The sequence below is a fragment of the Cryptomeria japonica genome, chromosome 4, assembly GCF_030272615.1.
Source record: "Cryptomeria japonica chromosome 4, Sugi_1.0, whole genome shotgun sequence".
Lineage (NCBI taxonomy): Eukaryota > Viridiplantae > Streptophyta > Pinopsida > Cupressales > Cupressaceae > Cryptomeria > Cryptomeria japonica.
The window spans coordinates 541,047,329-541,062,396 of record NC_081408.1 but is presented as its reverse complement, the minus strand read 5'-3'; the positions used below and the strand labels follow the sequence as shown (position 1 = coordinate 541,062,396).

At 33.4% G+C, this 15,068-nt stretch overlaps 1 protein-coding gene across 2 annotated transcripts; it reads right to left on the bottom strand.

Annotated features, from left to right (window-relative positions):
- Positions 1-208: 208 nt before the first annotated feature.
- On the bottom strand, positions 209-14,448 carry LOC131035002 (very-long-chain aldehyde decarbonylase GL1-1). 2 transcript variants are annotated; one of them, XM_057966635.1, is made up of 11 exons: positions 14,294-14,448; positions 13,988-14,208; positions 12,086-12,321; positions 11,717-11,936; positions 10,273-10,400; positions 9,849-10,111; positions 9,328-9,435; positions 8,825-9,031; positions 8,624-8,734; positions 689-862; positions 209-605 (listed from the first exon to the last, which is right to left on the bottom strand). In XM_057966635.1, the coding sequence occupies exons 1-11, from the start codon at positions 14,351-14,353 to the stop codon at positions 432-434; spliced, it is 1,902 nt and encodes a 633-aa protein (XP_057822618.1). In that variant the 5' UTR covers positions 14,354-14,448; the 3' UTR covers positions 209-431. The 2 variants fall into 2 exon arrangements, with proteins under 2 accessions (XP_057822618.1, XP_057822619.1); XM_057966636.1 differs by lacking the exons at positions 209-605; positions 689-862 and adding an exon at positions 1,072-1,140.
- Between the last annotated feature and the right edge of the window lie 620 nt (positions 14,449-15,068).

Sequence of the window (15,068 nt, the reverse complement as noted above, 5' to 3'; positions counted from 1 at the left end):
TAATCGATGGCTAAGATATGGAGATCTTTTGAATGGCTCTTATCTTTGGCTCATGCGGATTTTGTAGATCCTCATGTTCAATCACCTATACATTTAAATATTATATAATCTAATAATAAAGAAAATTAAATGCATTTGTATTTAAAAATTACAAAATTTAATAATAATAACGATTTTTTTTTAATTGATCAATTTGTTGACACTCAAATGCATGTCAAATTAAATGAGATTTATTTTTATTGACAGAGGTTTTTGCATCCATCTATGAGTGTAATACGCCTCTTGGCATAATGAAAAGTTATACCTTGATAACATAATTGATAATAATAATAAAAAATAATGTGGTAAATCACTTGAATATCTTATTCAATGAGTTGCAACAAAATAATTATTTAAGAAAGAAAATAAAGGCATATATGCATACAAGAAAATCATTTAGCTGGAGGTTGTGGACCAAGAGTAAATCCATGTTTGATACTTGCATTCCATACAAGATCAATATGGTCAATATTAATTGTGCCAACTTCATTATTCTCATAACCTTCAAGTGCATGAACAACTCCTCCTACATGACAAGCATATAGAACTCTTCTATGCATTGTGTACTGCAAGTACAAGTGAGAAAGTTTAGACATGTTTCTTTCATAAACAACCATGATTTATAAAATTAAAAATACACTTATTTTACCTCACAATTATTGACTCCTTTAGCTGTCTCTGGTAGGATAAGTGATACCGAATCTCTATATGTGCAATCACTCCTGAATTCAATAATAGTTGGCAATGTAAATTGATAAAATTGAGTTCCCGTAGGTGCCCATTTTTGATCTCTATGACTTGCCCATTTTCCTATGATCCATGTCTGTACAAATAAATCATATTACTCATATAAAAATATATAATTGATGACTTCCCATAGAACATATATCTCATTGACATTTATCATAAATAATGTTTATTGTGAGAGGCATTTCCATAAATAATAAATAAAATATTAACATCAAAACACATTATTAGGATCCTCATATTTTATTTTCTACAAAGTAGATGATTAAATAAAAAGTTGCATTTTAATAACATCTAGATTTATAGAATAGTTTTTTGATCTCTATAACTTGCCCATTTTCCTATGATCCATGTTTCCACAAATAGATTATATTACTCATATATAATTATATAATTGATCATTTCCCATAAAACATATATCTCATTCACATTTATCATAAATAATATTAATTGTGAGGCATTTCTATAAATAAATAAAATATTAACATCAAAACACATTGTTAGGATCCTCATATTTTATTTTCTACAAAGTAGATGATTAAAAAAACTTGTTTGGAGGAGCGGGAAACCCTAGTTTTCAAATTGAGTGTGATGGCAATCATGTTGAGGCATAAGATGATGGGGATCCTCTTGTTCCCTCTTGGCTCTCCCTAGACATGATTTCCAAGGGAGACCTTGTATTTCATTTTTCATTGGTATTGGCCCCTTGTTCCCCCAAAGCGATATGGGTCTGGATGATATCCCCCTCTTTTTTTGGCGATTGTGGTTGCTAGGGAGGTGTTGCTAGGAACGAACCTGGAGCTAATGTTGCTAGTGGTTGGGTCTCCTGCTTACGATGGGAGCTAGCCCTCCTTTCCCACTGTGTGCCACATGTGAGGATAGTCTCCATGTTTGTTGTGTTGGCCCTGCCTAGGGTGTTTGGCTTGCTATGTTGGCTGCTGAGACAACTACCTTTCTCCCCTTGGCATCCTATTTTGGACAGTCTTTTGTGGTGTTTGTGGTTGTTGATTGGGGCTTGTGTTCATATAACCCATGATATTTGGGTGCTACGAGCTTAGACTCTCTATTGGTGTGTTATAGTGTGGCCCTCCTTTGATCTACTTGGGCCTCTGATTTTCTTTTCTTTTCCCTTCTCTATGAAGAGAGTTATTTCTCTTGGTTTTTTTGCCTCAACCATTCCTAAAATCCCTATGGAGGTGGGATTTCTTCGGTTACCTTTGAGGTGGAGACCCCTTCTGAGGAGCAGGCTTATTGTGCAGAGGTTTTTAGTGGAGTACGAGATTACAAAGATTGGTGGCTCTGACATTAAGGCATGACCTATCCTTGTTCGGGTTGATGTCTTAGTGTGTGGATACCTGCAACTAGGGGGATCCGAGCTTGGTATGGGTATACTTGATGGTTTTGTAGTGGTTTATTTGGAATCCTACTGGTGTTTGGGGAATTTCCTTTAGTGTCATTGGGAGCTGACTCACTATGAATGTCTTCCATTGTATGTTGGGCTATAGTGGGGGTATGTCCCGCATGAAACTCATCTAGCCCTATTGGTGGCTCTTAGTGTTTGTTGAATGGGGTCTTCCCCAAGTTTTTTCTTCTTTGTGCTTTTGATGATGGTGCCTATTCCAGATTCAAGTGTTAGGAGTTATTCTTTTTGGAAGTAGACAGTGGTGGTTACCTCCAACACCATTGGGTTACATTTTGTCTTCTCGATGACACTGCCCATTATGGTTTGTAGGGATAGTAGTCATGTTATCTCCAATGGCCTGGGGCTTGCTGTTAGTTTTTGGTTATGGATTAGATTTAGTTTTGGGGTTGTGCTCACCTTTGAGGCTACTTTGGAGTTTGATTTTGACCCTATTGAGGTGGGGTGTGTTTCATTCGCAATGATGAGAGGTTGGCTTCATCAATTCCTTTCTTTTTTCACAGATCCTATGGAGGTGGATGCATCCCCTATAGAGGTGGTGATTGGCTATGTGAAAGAGGTTGATGGTTTTTCTTGGTGGTATTCTCTTCTTTGTAGCAATTTGGCTTTAAATGGACTTGTGGTTGGCTCTCCAGTCAGCCGATCTTCTCCTTTTATGCTCCTATTGAGGTGGGCTCGTTTTCAATTGAGGTGAAAAGGGGTTTTGCTAAAGGGGGTTTGACTTCCTGTTGGGGGGTGGTCATTGTGATCTTCTAGTCGACTTGGGGAGCCTCTCATCCCCCTTGTAAGGTTGTCCCACTCTATGGGTTGTCTTTTTATTGTTCTTAGCAATGAGTCTTTTGATTATGTATTGATTTTGGCCCCGTTGGTCTTGGGGTTGTACGTTTTTGTGGTCTTTTTCCTTTTGCAACCTTTGGGATGATGTTGTTTATGGTCATTTGGACATGCGTGTTGTGAGGGCTTGTGGCCTCTTCTATTCTTTGGGGTGAGAACCCATGTTTTGTTCCTTTTGTAAAGGGTCAGGGCCTTGTAATCCTTGCTTTCATAATTAAAACATCTAGATTTATATAATAGTTATAGCTTAAGTTATTTTATTTTCTATTTCAATTTCTATAAAATGGTAAATCTAAATGTGTTAGTGTAAATAGAGTCAATATCAAGTTGGTTAGCTAATCACCTTTCTAGTTAGTGACCTATTGACACCTAGCTTAAGTTTACTTAGGATTTTTCATGATTTTGTCTCATTTCATTGTATTGAGACATGTGTCCTCACTTTGTGAGTCACCTAGTGCATTCATACTTGCCACTTGCTCACACACTTGTCAGGTGAGCTCACAAGTGTTGCACCATTGGATGGGTAGTCAAATCTTCACTTCTACCTTCTCACCTCATATACCTTGCCAATATAGGAAAGGCATCTATGTAAGTTCTACATACGTTTAATTTGTATATGATAGACACAATATTTTGTTCATCTTTTTTCACTTGTGGAAGGTTATAAATTCACACTTTCTAATATTGACTAATTCTAGCATGGTATCAAAGCATCTTCAGTTGGTAAATTTACATGGACATGATCGCTAAAAGAGGATAGTCTAAAGTACATAAATATACCAAACGATTACAAATATGGCAGCCTAAGATAAAGATCTATATTGCTTCCAACAATGATAGTTATTACCGTTGCATGAATTGGTGTATAGAAGCATGTAAACTTAAGGCCCCTATGTAAGGTGATGAGAATTTCCAAGGCCACTTGGAGCAAGTACTTGATGAGACTCAAAAGATTTGGTTGTTGGTTTGTAGATAATGCAAGTTCAATAGGAGAGCATGCAACCCTTGATACAAGGTAGAGAAAAACAACCACACCTTTGAAATCCAATGAAAGTGAGCGTCAAAAAGCACAAAAACCATAGAAATATTGCAATGAATAAGAATTGTGCCATGAACTAGCAAAATAACAACCCATGAAAGAGGACAAATAGGCAAATATTTCTCTTTTATATTCTAAAAAATAGGCTCGAAACACAATATTCTTGCAAGTACTAGAAAAACTAAAAGATCTTCATACACTACTCTCAAAGTGCTTTGAATTATATTATTGATTGTTGGGTTCATTATTGTTGTTGAACCTCCACATTATTTGTTGGTACTCTACCAAGAAGACTTGAATAATGCTCCTACACAATAGTGGGGTCGAGTTCAACATCTATCATGATAGTTTACTATCTTTTTACCTAGTCAATTTCCTACCCTTTCCATATGATTTCCAATCTTCCTACTTTTTCTGTGACATTAATTGTTATCTTTACATTTTTGTAAATATTTTATCGTAATATAGTAACATTAACATTTTATTTTTTTACATTTAATGTTGCAATATAGTTAACATTTATTTTTATCTATTATCAACTAACATTTAAACATACCACTCAATGTTTTTGTTTCATTTAATCATTAGTGGTTTCACAAAATTATCATTTTTTTTCTATAGCCTTTGTAATCAATGGCGTATAAAGAAGGGGAGATTTTTTCCTTTTTTGCATAACTTGCAAATAGGGAGTTAACTTTCCTAGTGCAGATAATTGATCAAAAGAAATATTTTGTCTCGATTCCAATGAGTATATGGAAGGTTGGGTCCACTAAATTATCTTACTGCTATTTTTTTATCTTTTAGTTCAGTTGTATTTATTTTTTAAGATAATTTTATAGGATTTGTTTATGTAATTAATTTTCATTAATAGGTCAAAATTGAGCTCGATATTGTCCAAAATTTCATATTTATTCACATTTTTCATGCTTTATAATAAACACTAAGTTATAAAGTGCCAAAACTTGGGGGTAACTAACATTGCATCTAAGGGAGTATACTTGCATTTCATATTTATTTTACTCCTAATTGGACCATGTATAAAAATTACAAAATGAAGTGCACATATTGTGGGAATAATAACGATGTGGATGAATTTTGTCCTCATTTCTCACATAACCTCTTCCAACTTTTATCTAGGATTGTAAAACCTATAATATATATTGTTACCTATGAATCCATTGTCGACTTATCCATGAGTTCTATCGATTATTGATACCAATACATTGTTATTGTTTCTCCAAATCTACCACATTAAGATGTATATCTATCGAACATCACATCCTTGTTTGTACAATCCCACCTTACAAATTTAGATACACCATTGAGGATATTGGTCTTCTATTTGATGGTAGTCATATCAATAATATTGTCACTTTATTGTCATCTTTATATATTACTCTTGCCTCACTGACATCCACTTTTACAGTGACATATTTTTCATATCTTCATGAGTTTAATACAACTTAGTCATCATCATCTAGAGTAGTATCAAATTCACATTGGTTCAGTTATCAATGTCATACATCCATGCTCCCTATTCCTAAATCTTAAATTATACCTAATCCATCAAATCAAAATTTGTCACCTCGTAGCATTGGCTTGGATATCATTAATCATCCATCATGGGCATCATTTTAGTCTTTGGATCATGTGAATAATCCAGAGGCATTCATAGTACTTCCTACATCTTCCTGTCAAGAATGAGAAGGCATCTTGCACACATTTGTGGTGTTATTTCTTCCTAAGTAGAGAAATGTTGTTTAGCATTCATGGAACATATTCAACATCTATTTTCAAGCATCTACCAAAATTATAGACATTATTTCGAGGGGAGGTTGCATGGTTTATCTTGTCTTATCCATTTTTTCAGGAAGCATATATTTGCATGGAGTTTATTCCTTCTCACTCCTAGGGGTTCACATGACCATGTCTTATTTATCTTCTATGGGGAGAACATTATTGTACATTTTGTTAGAATTATCCCTTGGGGGATTATCATGTGTCCTTACTTCTATCATTTCTCTTCTTCACATGTACATTCATTTTGTATTATCTCTTCTAGAGAAGTTTTTTTTCTCACAAGAATTTCTCCTTTTTATCCACTTTATGAGAAATTTGTACATGAGCACCTAACATGGCCTACTATCTAGGGCTCATCGTCTTGCCTACATTACTCCCTAAGTTGCACTTAATGGGGGGTATTAGTGTAAATAGAGTCATGTCAAACTAGTTACATATCAACTTTCTATTTAGTGACCTATTCACACTTAGTGTAACTTTCCTTAGGCTATTTTATGTTTTTGTCTCACTTTATATGGTTTAGACATGGGTTCTCATCAATTTAGATACCTATTGCATGCATAATTTCCACTTGCTCACATAATTTTCAAGTGATATCACAAGTCTTACGCCTTTTGGAGGGGTAGTCTAAGTTTCACTCTTGTCTTCTCACCTCATCTACCTTGTTGATATATGCGAGGATACTATGTACATTTTACACACTCTTCATGCATAAGATATATTATCGTATTGTGTTTATCATTTCACAAGTGGAAATTTTGTTTATGCTTTCAAATTCATGGAATAATCCAACAATTATATCATGCTATTTCATATTGCTAACCTCCAAACCTTAAAGACAAAACATTACCATATGGTATTAGCTTGATGTTTATTCATTTCCACTACATGAAAACATGAGGGATTTCTATTCCCTTCAATCATCTATTTGTCCTTAGATTTTATCTTCCAATAGATTCCTTCACAATGTAAACATTATTCTTAAAGTGTCAACAACTATGTCTTTTCCTACATAACGTCATGGCGTCTCTTCCTAGATAAGGTCACCTATCATAGGATCTAATTGGATATGCATATATAACTACTCTAGAGATGCTTCAATGACCACTTTGTGTTTAAAAATGTTTCCAAAACTTCTTTGTTTCATGAATGGAACTATTGCTTGATAAAATTTAACTTATATATAAACTCAAATATTGAAGAGCTTGCTACTTTTGAGCTAGACTACCACTAATCTTTGAAAAATAGGATGATATTTGGATGGGAAATCCATATATATTCAAACTTCAAAGAATAGCTAATTGGAGGCAAATCTAAGAGGATTTTAATGCTAAGAGTATAATCATCAAACCCAACCAAAGGAAGATTAGTTATCTTTATAGTAAGCCTCTATTGTAGCCAATTTGTAGAGACCAAGAATCTATCTAACTTTTCAACAATATAGTAGAAATCTTCTCTATAGTTGGTCCAATATAAGTCCGTATTTTTGGAATGATATTAAGAAGATTATTGGCCTCCAAAAGGACCTAAAATCTAACTCAATTTGAAAAGGGGCGCGAGATGTCAACCCTCTTGTTGGAGGCTCTAACTATAACATGAAAATCCACACCAAAAACAACACTTTTTTCTTGCAATAACTCCAACTAATCAAACAAATTAGCCCATGAGCTTTGCTTCTCGACCTTATTTGTGGAAACATAAACATTTATGAATACACTTAAAAAATTAAAACAAAAGGACTTGAAAGATCAACATAACCAACTAGACAATTTAGCAAGAAGCTCTAAGGGAGAGAAATTTGATTTCAAAGAGTACATAGCCCTTTAGAGGCCCATGTAGCCTCAACTATTAAACCCTTCCAGTTCTTCTCAAGTGATAAGGGAATGTGGCCAAAACTTGTCTTTGTAAATTTGATCTCTTTCCATAAAATAAATTTAGATTGAGTATAAGTAACTAGCATTTGACCAATATTATTTTGTTAGGGACATTTATTCCCACAACATTTTGTGATACACAATTCATGCATCATTATGGGAAGCCCTTCTCCATTATGCCTGCATTACTCCTAGCTACATTAAGAAACCTATCTAGAGTTACTGAGTACCTTCCTCAACTTCTTAGGCACATACTTACAAATATACTTACTTTTTTAGATTAAGAAAAATTCTAACCAACATTGTTTTAACACCCTCCTTTAAATATAAACAAAATATAAGATTTAAATAAATCATTTATTTAAAAACCATAAAAATATAAATAAATTTATGGCCAACAATCAATATACTAAAATTATAATAAAATAAAACATATGACTACTTAATATTAATAATTAAAAAACTGACCTCTTTAAAATTAAAGCATATAGAAATAACAAAATCAAGAAGAAGAAAAAAAAAAGCATTTATATGTAAACTTTGAATTGAGATTAAGGAGCTAAACCGAATCTTGGCACTTTTAAGAGGTAGCTAGTCTTTCACTAGTTTTGACTTGCTTCGATGATTCATTTGAAATCACATTAATAAATGAATCCTACTTTAAAAAAAAACTAATTTAATTTCAAATGAACCACTAATACCTGATACAGTTTAAATCTGACCATGGCCAAGAAGATGTACAGCTATGCCATGTATTTGGTAAGGCCAGATTGCATTAATGTGCTGTCTAAATTGAGTAGTGCTTTCTTTTATCACTGTGGATACTAATTAAGGGTGATATAATCATTTGATGCAGTTGACAAGACTTACCTTGCATTGACTGCCTGCTTCATATGTGAGGGAATGAACCAGATAATCTCGATATTCAGCAGGGGCTTCGTTTTTAATTGCTTCAAAGCGTTCCACAGAAGCAGTCAGCATCTGTGAAAAAAAAAGTAGTCATATTTATCATTCATTCAGTTGTATACTATACTTCAGTAGAGAATGGTTTCAATATAGAACTGTTCTCACCAGAACTCTGACTCTCTTCCTGCAGAGGTAAAGAGCAATGGCCTTGCCAATCTTGGATGTTGATCCAGACAGAAACACTTGATCAACATTTTCTGGAAGTTCATGTAAAAGCACAGATGCTGTTAATGTATTACCATGCGCAATTCTAATTGACAGATTGGGATTCCTCCTCACAAACAATTCACCTCCTCCATTCAGGACCTCATTCTGCATTGAATGATAAGAAATTATATCAGCTTTTTGTAATTTATACTGTTTCTTCTTGTTGTTTTTGAATTCGATTGTATATGTATTTTTGCATCAATATTTCGGATCGCATTTATGATCTATCATCAGAATGTTTTTCTATTCCTTAAATTCTCTAATATTTTGATAAATTATTATAAAATATGATCTGAAACAATTAATATTAAACACATACACAATCAAATTTTTTTAAAAACCCAAAAAACTCAATGACATTAAAGTACAAAGAGGAGGATTTCTGGTAACTAAAATGGTACCTTAGTCAGAGCCCCAAGAGCTATAACTTTCACTCCTAATCTATCTGCCTCCAGGATTGCATCCTCTATAAGCTTGTTAATTTGCTTCTGTCCAAATGGCAGGAAAAACTGCAGCACCCAATATACAAACCTTAGAATGAAGAATATGTGTGGTAGCTTTTCATATTACTGCAAAGATAATAAGAGTAATTTGATATTTTCAAATTTTTAAATGAATTAATCGATACATTAATTTTAATTATTGAATTGGATGATGTTCAATAGTTATAATTAAATAATAAACTGAAAACCAAATTGTAATTAGGTCTAAGGTCTATTACCTTCATAAGATGCAAAAACTTCCATCAATAAAAATTAGAAACATCAAATTTGACATTCTTGTTAGTTGTCATCCACCGGTTTCAACATTTTTTGGCTTTTAATGAAATAATGAACAAAAGTGAAGGAAAAAAAAGTATGCCAGTATATTTCATTACCCTCTGAAAAAAAAAAAAAAAGAGTATGCCAGTATATTTCATTACCTGATAACCGAGTTTTGGTATAGCCCATATCTCTACATAAAATGATTCATTTATCTGATACTTGCTAATTGTGTGTGCAGATGCCACAAGCGATGTAATTGTGAAACAAATCCAGACTATTGGCAAGAGGATCCAGAGATACCATGCTGCATAAGTGCATGGCCTTGCAGCAAATGTTCTCCCCACATAAGGAATATGAAGAACCTGCATGTAGTCCGCCCCATGACTTAAGAATACAACATTTGGAACTTTCCTTTCCTGCCCTGCATCCAATAATGAGATACAAGCTGCCTGGTTAAACATTCATGTTTCAACAATCAAAAAAAATCAGCAATTGGCCAAAAAAAACCAACTTAGCATTTTTATTTTTTTTGAGTATTGTAGACTTAAGTGATAGTTACTTAAAATTCAGTCACACACCCACCTTGGGTTCTCAGCTTTGAATGGAGAAGAGAGGTCTCCTTGCTGTTGACTGTTCCTCCTAGATAGTCATATAAAGGCATAAACAAGCAATAGTTGCAATTTAATTTGCTGTGATGGATAGAATGGTACCTGAGATGAGATGAGATTTTTACGTTATAGGCCTTTATAGTCCATAATACTAGTATATAAATTCCTTTTAAAAGATCAGAAATTATTGAAATGGACATTTAGATTTAATATCATGCAAGCTGATTCATTGTTTGGATTTACATGTCAAATATCAAATTTGGAATTGATTTTTTAGACCGTCGATACGATGAATTATAAAAGAATCTTTCTTTCTTTCTTTCTTCTTATAGTAAATCATCAAGATAAAAAGATGGAAAGATATCACTTGATATTATAAACTTATATAAATCTTATATAAAAAATTCTTAAATTTCTTTTTAAAATAGATATTAAGCTATGTTTCACAGGGATGCATTTCCAGCCCTCAAACTGCTGTCCCCCAATGACATTTCTAATATGATGGAATGGTAGGGGATGTTTCCTGCTCGTCCCCAAACATTTTAAATATAAACATTTTCAAAATATGTTGCAGTAACAGAAAATATTGTGAAATGTTTGGCTATCCCTGAGATGGTTGGGGATGTCTGCGGTGTCTCTTAAACATTCTAGGGACAGTAAGAAGTTTTCAATAGTAAGATAAATTTTTATAATATTTTTAAAATAAAAATTGTAGGTCTAAAAACTAGGGGTTCTTATTTTTTCAAAAGATTCTAAATAATTCTGAAGAACAAAAATTTTTCATTCATGAGACTACCTCTTCTTCAAAAATAGAACTTAAGCCCCATCGTAAAACCCCTGCCTAAACGTTTGTTGTTTGCTAGAATATATGCTTATGAAACAAAACAAGAAGAGCTGTTCTTTCAAACTTGATGAGTGGGTGCAGCAGATTGAGCTTGGAGAGTCCTCTATAATCTGCCTTAGTTGCTGCAAAGTGGGCCAAGGTACTGCTAATTGCCCATGTAACATGGAAAACCAGTTCATGCGGAGGAAAAAAAAACAAATGCATGTTATTATTGAAGATATTTCCTCTGTTGAAGCTCAGAAGATTGATAATAGAGGAGAAACTGTTAAAGCTATGGATACCTCTCTAATGGGATCGGATTTGGATGATGAACCCGCATATAATCTTATGTACTGTCTTATGATCTTGATTATTTGGTTGGATTTATTTTTTTTCCCCTTTGTGTAGTCTCATCATCGTGGATCCTCTTGATTGTTTTTTCGTTGCTCTGCTATGCTCAATGATCCTTCTAATTATAGTAAAATCTAAACTCTTTCAAAATCCATATTTTACCCTTAAATCAAAAACAATGTCAATGGATTACTCAATGAAAACAGCTCAAACTTAATGGAAGAATGTGGATGAATGTACTTACGAGGGTGTGGCGATAAGATATTTAAGGAATGGAAACATATTAAAAAGCCACAGTGGAACCACCTCCACATTTGAATGTTGCATAAATTTGAGGAAATCAAATCCTAGAAAATAAACATAAAACATGCCAATGCATGCCTCTCCCATGGCAGCTGCTGCACCAATTGGAATACTCATCAATGCCACCATTACCAGATGCTCCAGGAAACTGCTCGTCCCACCTGCCAATAACATACGAACCCCAGCCCCACATACATAAAAGTCACCTTGTATAACAAGCTCAACACTGCAACTTACCATATTGACATGCTAAACTAGTAAACTGTAATTTAGTCCAACATGCTGAATCAGTAAACTAAACTAAACTTACTTGTAGAGGGTTCAGGTCTGGTGGATTCATGGTGAAAATAATGATAATTTTGAAATAAATAGCCCTTGTGAAAAGCTCTATGAGAAAAGTAGTAAAGTAGTTCTGTTGGACCCATATGCAACAACAAAACTGTTAAAATCCCTCTGGAATTCCACATCGGAAGCATGCCCACCAGCCCAGGAACCCATTTGTGCCCCATTGTTGCCACCCATGCTTGTAATATCATATAATTGTCCCTGTAATTGTACAAACAATGCAATTTAATATATTAAACAGCTAACAATATGAAATAAATTTTTATAGTACATGATAATAGTTTTAAATGTTTTTTAATTTGACTTTCAGATTTTATGTATTTTCCTTTTCAAAATGTGTATAATAGGTAGAAAGCCCACCTAATTTATGTCAAACTCAATAAACATTATAAATTAGGTAGAGCTGCACTCATATTCTAGTTATCTTTGTTGAATTTCATTAATTAAAAGTCTATTAAAAATTAATTTTGTAAGTCAATAGTCCTCTATTGGTATACTCAATAGGTAGGAAAAAAGTTAACAATTAGATCAATTGCACAACTTTATTGGTACCAATAGAACACAGTTATTGAGACATCTGCGTGTAAGTATTGGATCAATTGTACAAATTTTGTGGTGGTATCACACTTTGAAATGACATTATAAATTAGATAGAGTTGCACCCATGTTCTAAGTATTGGATCAATTGTACAAATTTTGTGGTGGTATCACACTTTGAAATGACATTATAAATTAGATAGAGTTGCACCCATGTTCTAGTTACGTACATTGAATTTCATTAGTTAAAAGTTTGTTAAAATTTAATTTGATTGTACAACTTTATTGGTACCAATAGCACATGGTTATTGGGACATCTATGTGTAAATATTGGATCCGTGGTGGTCAAAGCTAATGATTAACAAGGCAATAGGGAATATGTTTGGGATCACACTTTGAAATGACATTATAAATTAGGTAGAGTTGTACTCATGTTCTAGTTACCATTCATTGAATTTCATTTATTAAAAGTCAACTAAAAATTAATTTGATTGTACAACTTTATTGGTACCAACAACACACGGTTATTGGGACATCTATGTGTAAGTATTGGATCGATTGTACAAATTTTGTAGTGGTCAAAGCTAACAGTTAATAGGGAATATGTTGGGATCACACTTTGAAATGACATTATAAATTAGGTAGAGCTGCACCCATGTTCTAGTTTTTGATTAAGAAAAAGCAGGTTTTAAGGGACCAGAAACCCGCTTACAATACGAAAGATGGCACCCATGTTCTAGTTACCCTTCATTGAATTCATTAATTAAAAGTCTATTAAAAATTAGTTTAATTGTACAACTCTATTGGTACAAAAGCACACCGTTAGTTGGACATTTGTGTGCAAGTATTGGATCAATTGTACAAATTTTGTGGTGGTCAAAGCTTACGGTTAATGGGACAATAGAGAATATGTTTGGGATCACACTTTGAAATGACCACTTTTTTATCACAGCATATAACAGATCTGCTTGTGCATATAACGGATCTGCTTGCGCACATAACAGATCCCATCACTTTTTGATGCTTGCACACATAACAGATCTGCTTATGCACATAATGAGTCCCATAGCATTCGTCACAACTACTTAAAAACTTAAATAATAGTTATAAGCAGTTAAGTCGCATAAAAAAAGAGTCCAAAAAAATTGTTCGAATTCCAATGTTCCGTTCGAAAGCTTAAGATACTAGAAGTTAGCTATAACGAATACCCTTCCCCTAATTTGTTTCTATGAATGTAGAACAATGAAAAACCAACAGTTTTATTAAAATAGAAATTAGAAATGTTGGGTGGTTAAAATCTTCAATCCATGAAAAGAATGAGCATACTAACCAGTGAAATTCTCTGTCAATCTGATCGAAATCCACAGAGTTCGAGTGGATTTGATGTCTTCTCGAAAGGAAATCAGCTCGAGAATAAGAATGCCAAACTTGGAACAGAGAACACCTTAATAAGGATATAACAAGAATGTGCACAAACCAGTAGCCTTCTTCTCCCCTGTTTTCCCATATTTCAACTGCTGCCTTGAACAGTAATGGTGCATACAGAAAGTACTGCACAAAAGAACACAATGAAATGAACTTACACAAGCACAAAATGAAAGAAAGCTCAAACAAAACTATCGGTCATATGTTTCACCTTGTAGTTGTTAAGCCTCTCCCATGGCCATCCAAATAAAGGACCTCTGTTATGCTCCATGATCTTCTGAACAGTGAAAAATGACTGAATAAGTTGAAATACTAGCAGTGCAAGTTTGAGATACAGGGGAAGCAACAGAACACTTATAAAAGAAAATGAATCATATGGTGGGTGTTAGTATTAATTTGCCTAACTTGTACCATTAATGTGTGAAAACAGAATCTAGTCTAACGGTGAATATATTGTTGCAAGCTTTAAATTGATGTGTTAAGGACCACTTCTCAGATCAATGTATAATGGAGTGGTAGATGTATTTGTTGGGTGTTAATCTCTGTCATAGTGGCTTAAATTTTTTGGATTTTAGACTTAATTTGACATTCCTTTTTACAATTTCTTGATATTTAAGAATTTTATTTGTCCAATTAATGTACACAAAAAGTTAGGACTATTCAAATTTACAAAGATTACATTTCTATATTAGAATCATATAAGTTGTTTGCATATTCCATAATGTTAACTCTGGTTATTTGTTCATAATTGAAAGGCTGGTTTGACAGCGTTTTGATCATCTTTTTTAAGATCTTATTAGACATCAAAGATCATGTTAATCTATGTTTATTATTATTTCAAATTTCCATGTCACAAATTAATTACACATATAGTTAGGTCTACAACATTCATCAACTCTTGTGACTATCTACCAAAATATGAGAGCATGTTATGTAAAAATTAAAAGCTCTTAAATTTTGGTAGATTTTTTTAAATTTTTACATAA

Bases quoted from the DNA above. Each gene is read 5' to 3' on its own strand.
- LOC131035002 (XM_057966635.1), bottom strand. From the start codon at position 14,353: ATGGAGCATAACAGAGGTCCTTTATTTGGATGGCCATGGGAGAGGCTT. The intron at 11,937-12,085 runs GTAAGTTTAGTT...TGTTATTGGCAG, and splicing joins CAGACCTGAACCCTCTACAA to GTGGGACGAGCAGTTTCCTG. The intron at 8,735-8,824 runs GTGAGAACAGTT...TTTTTTTCACAG, and splicing joins GGAAGAGAGTCAGAGTTCTG to ATGCTGACTGCTTCTGTGGA.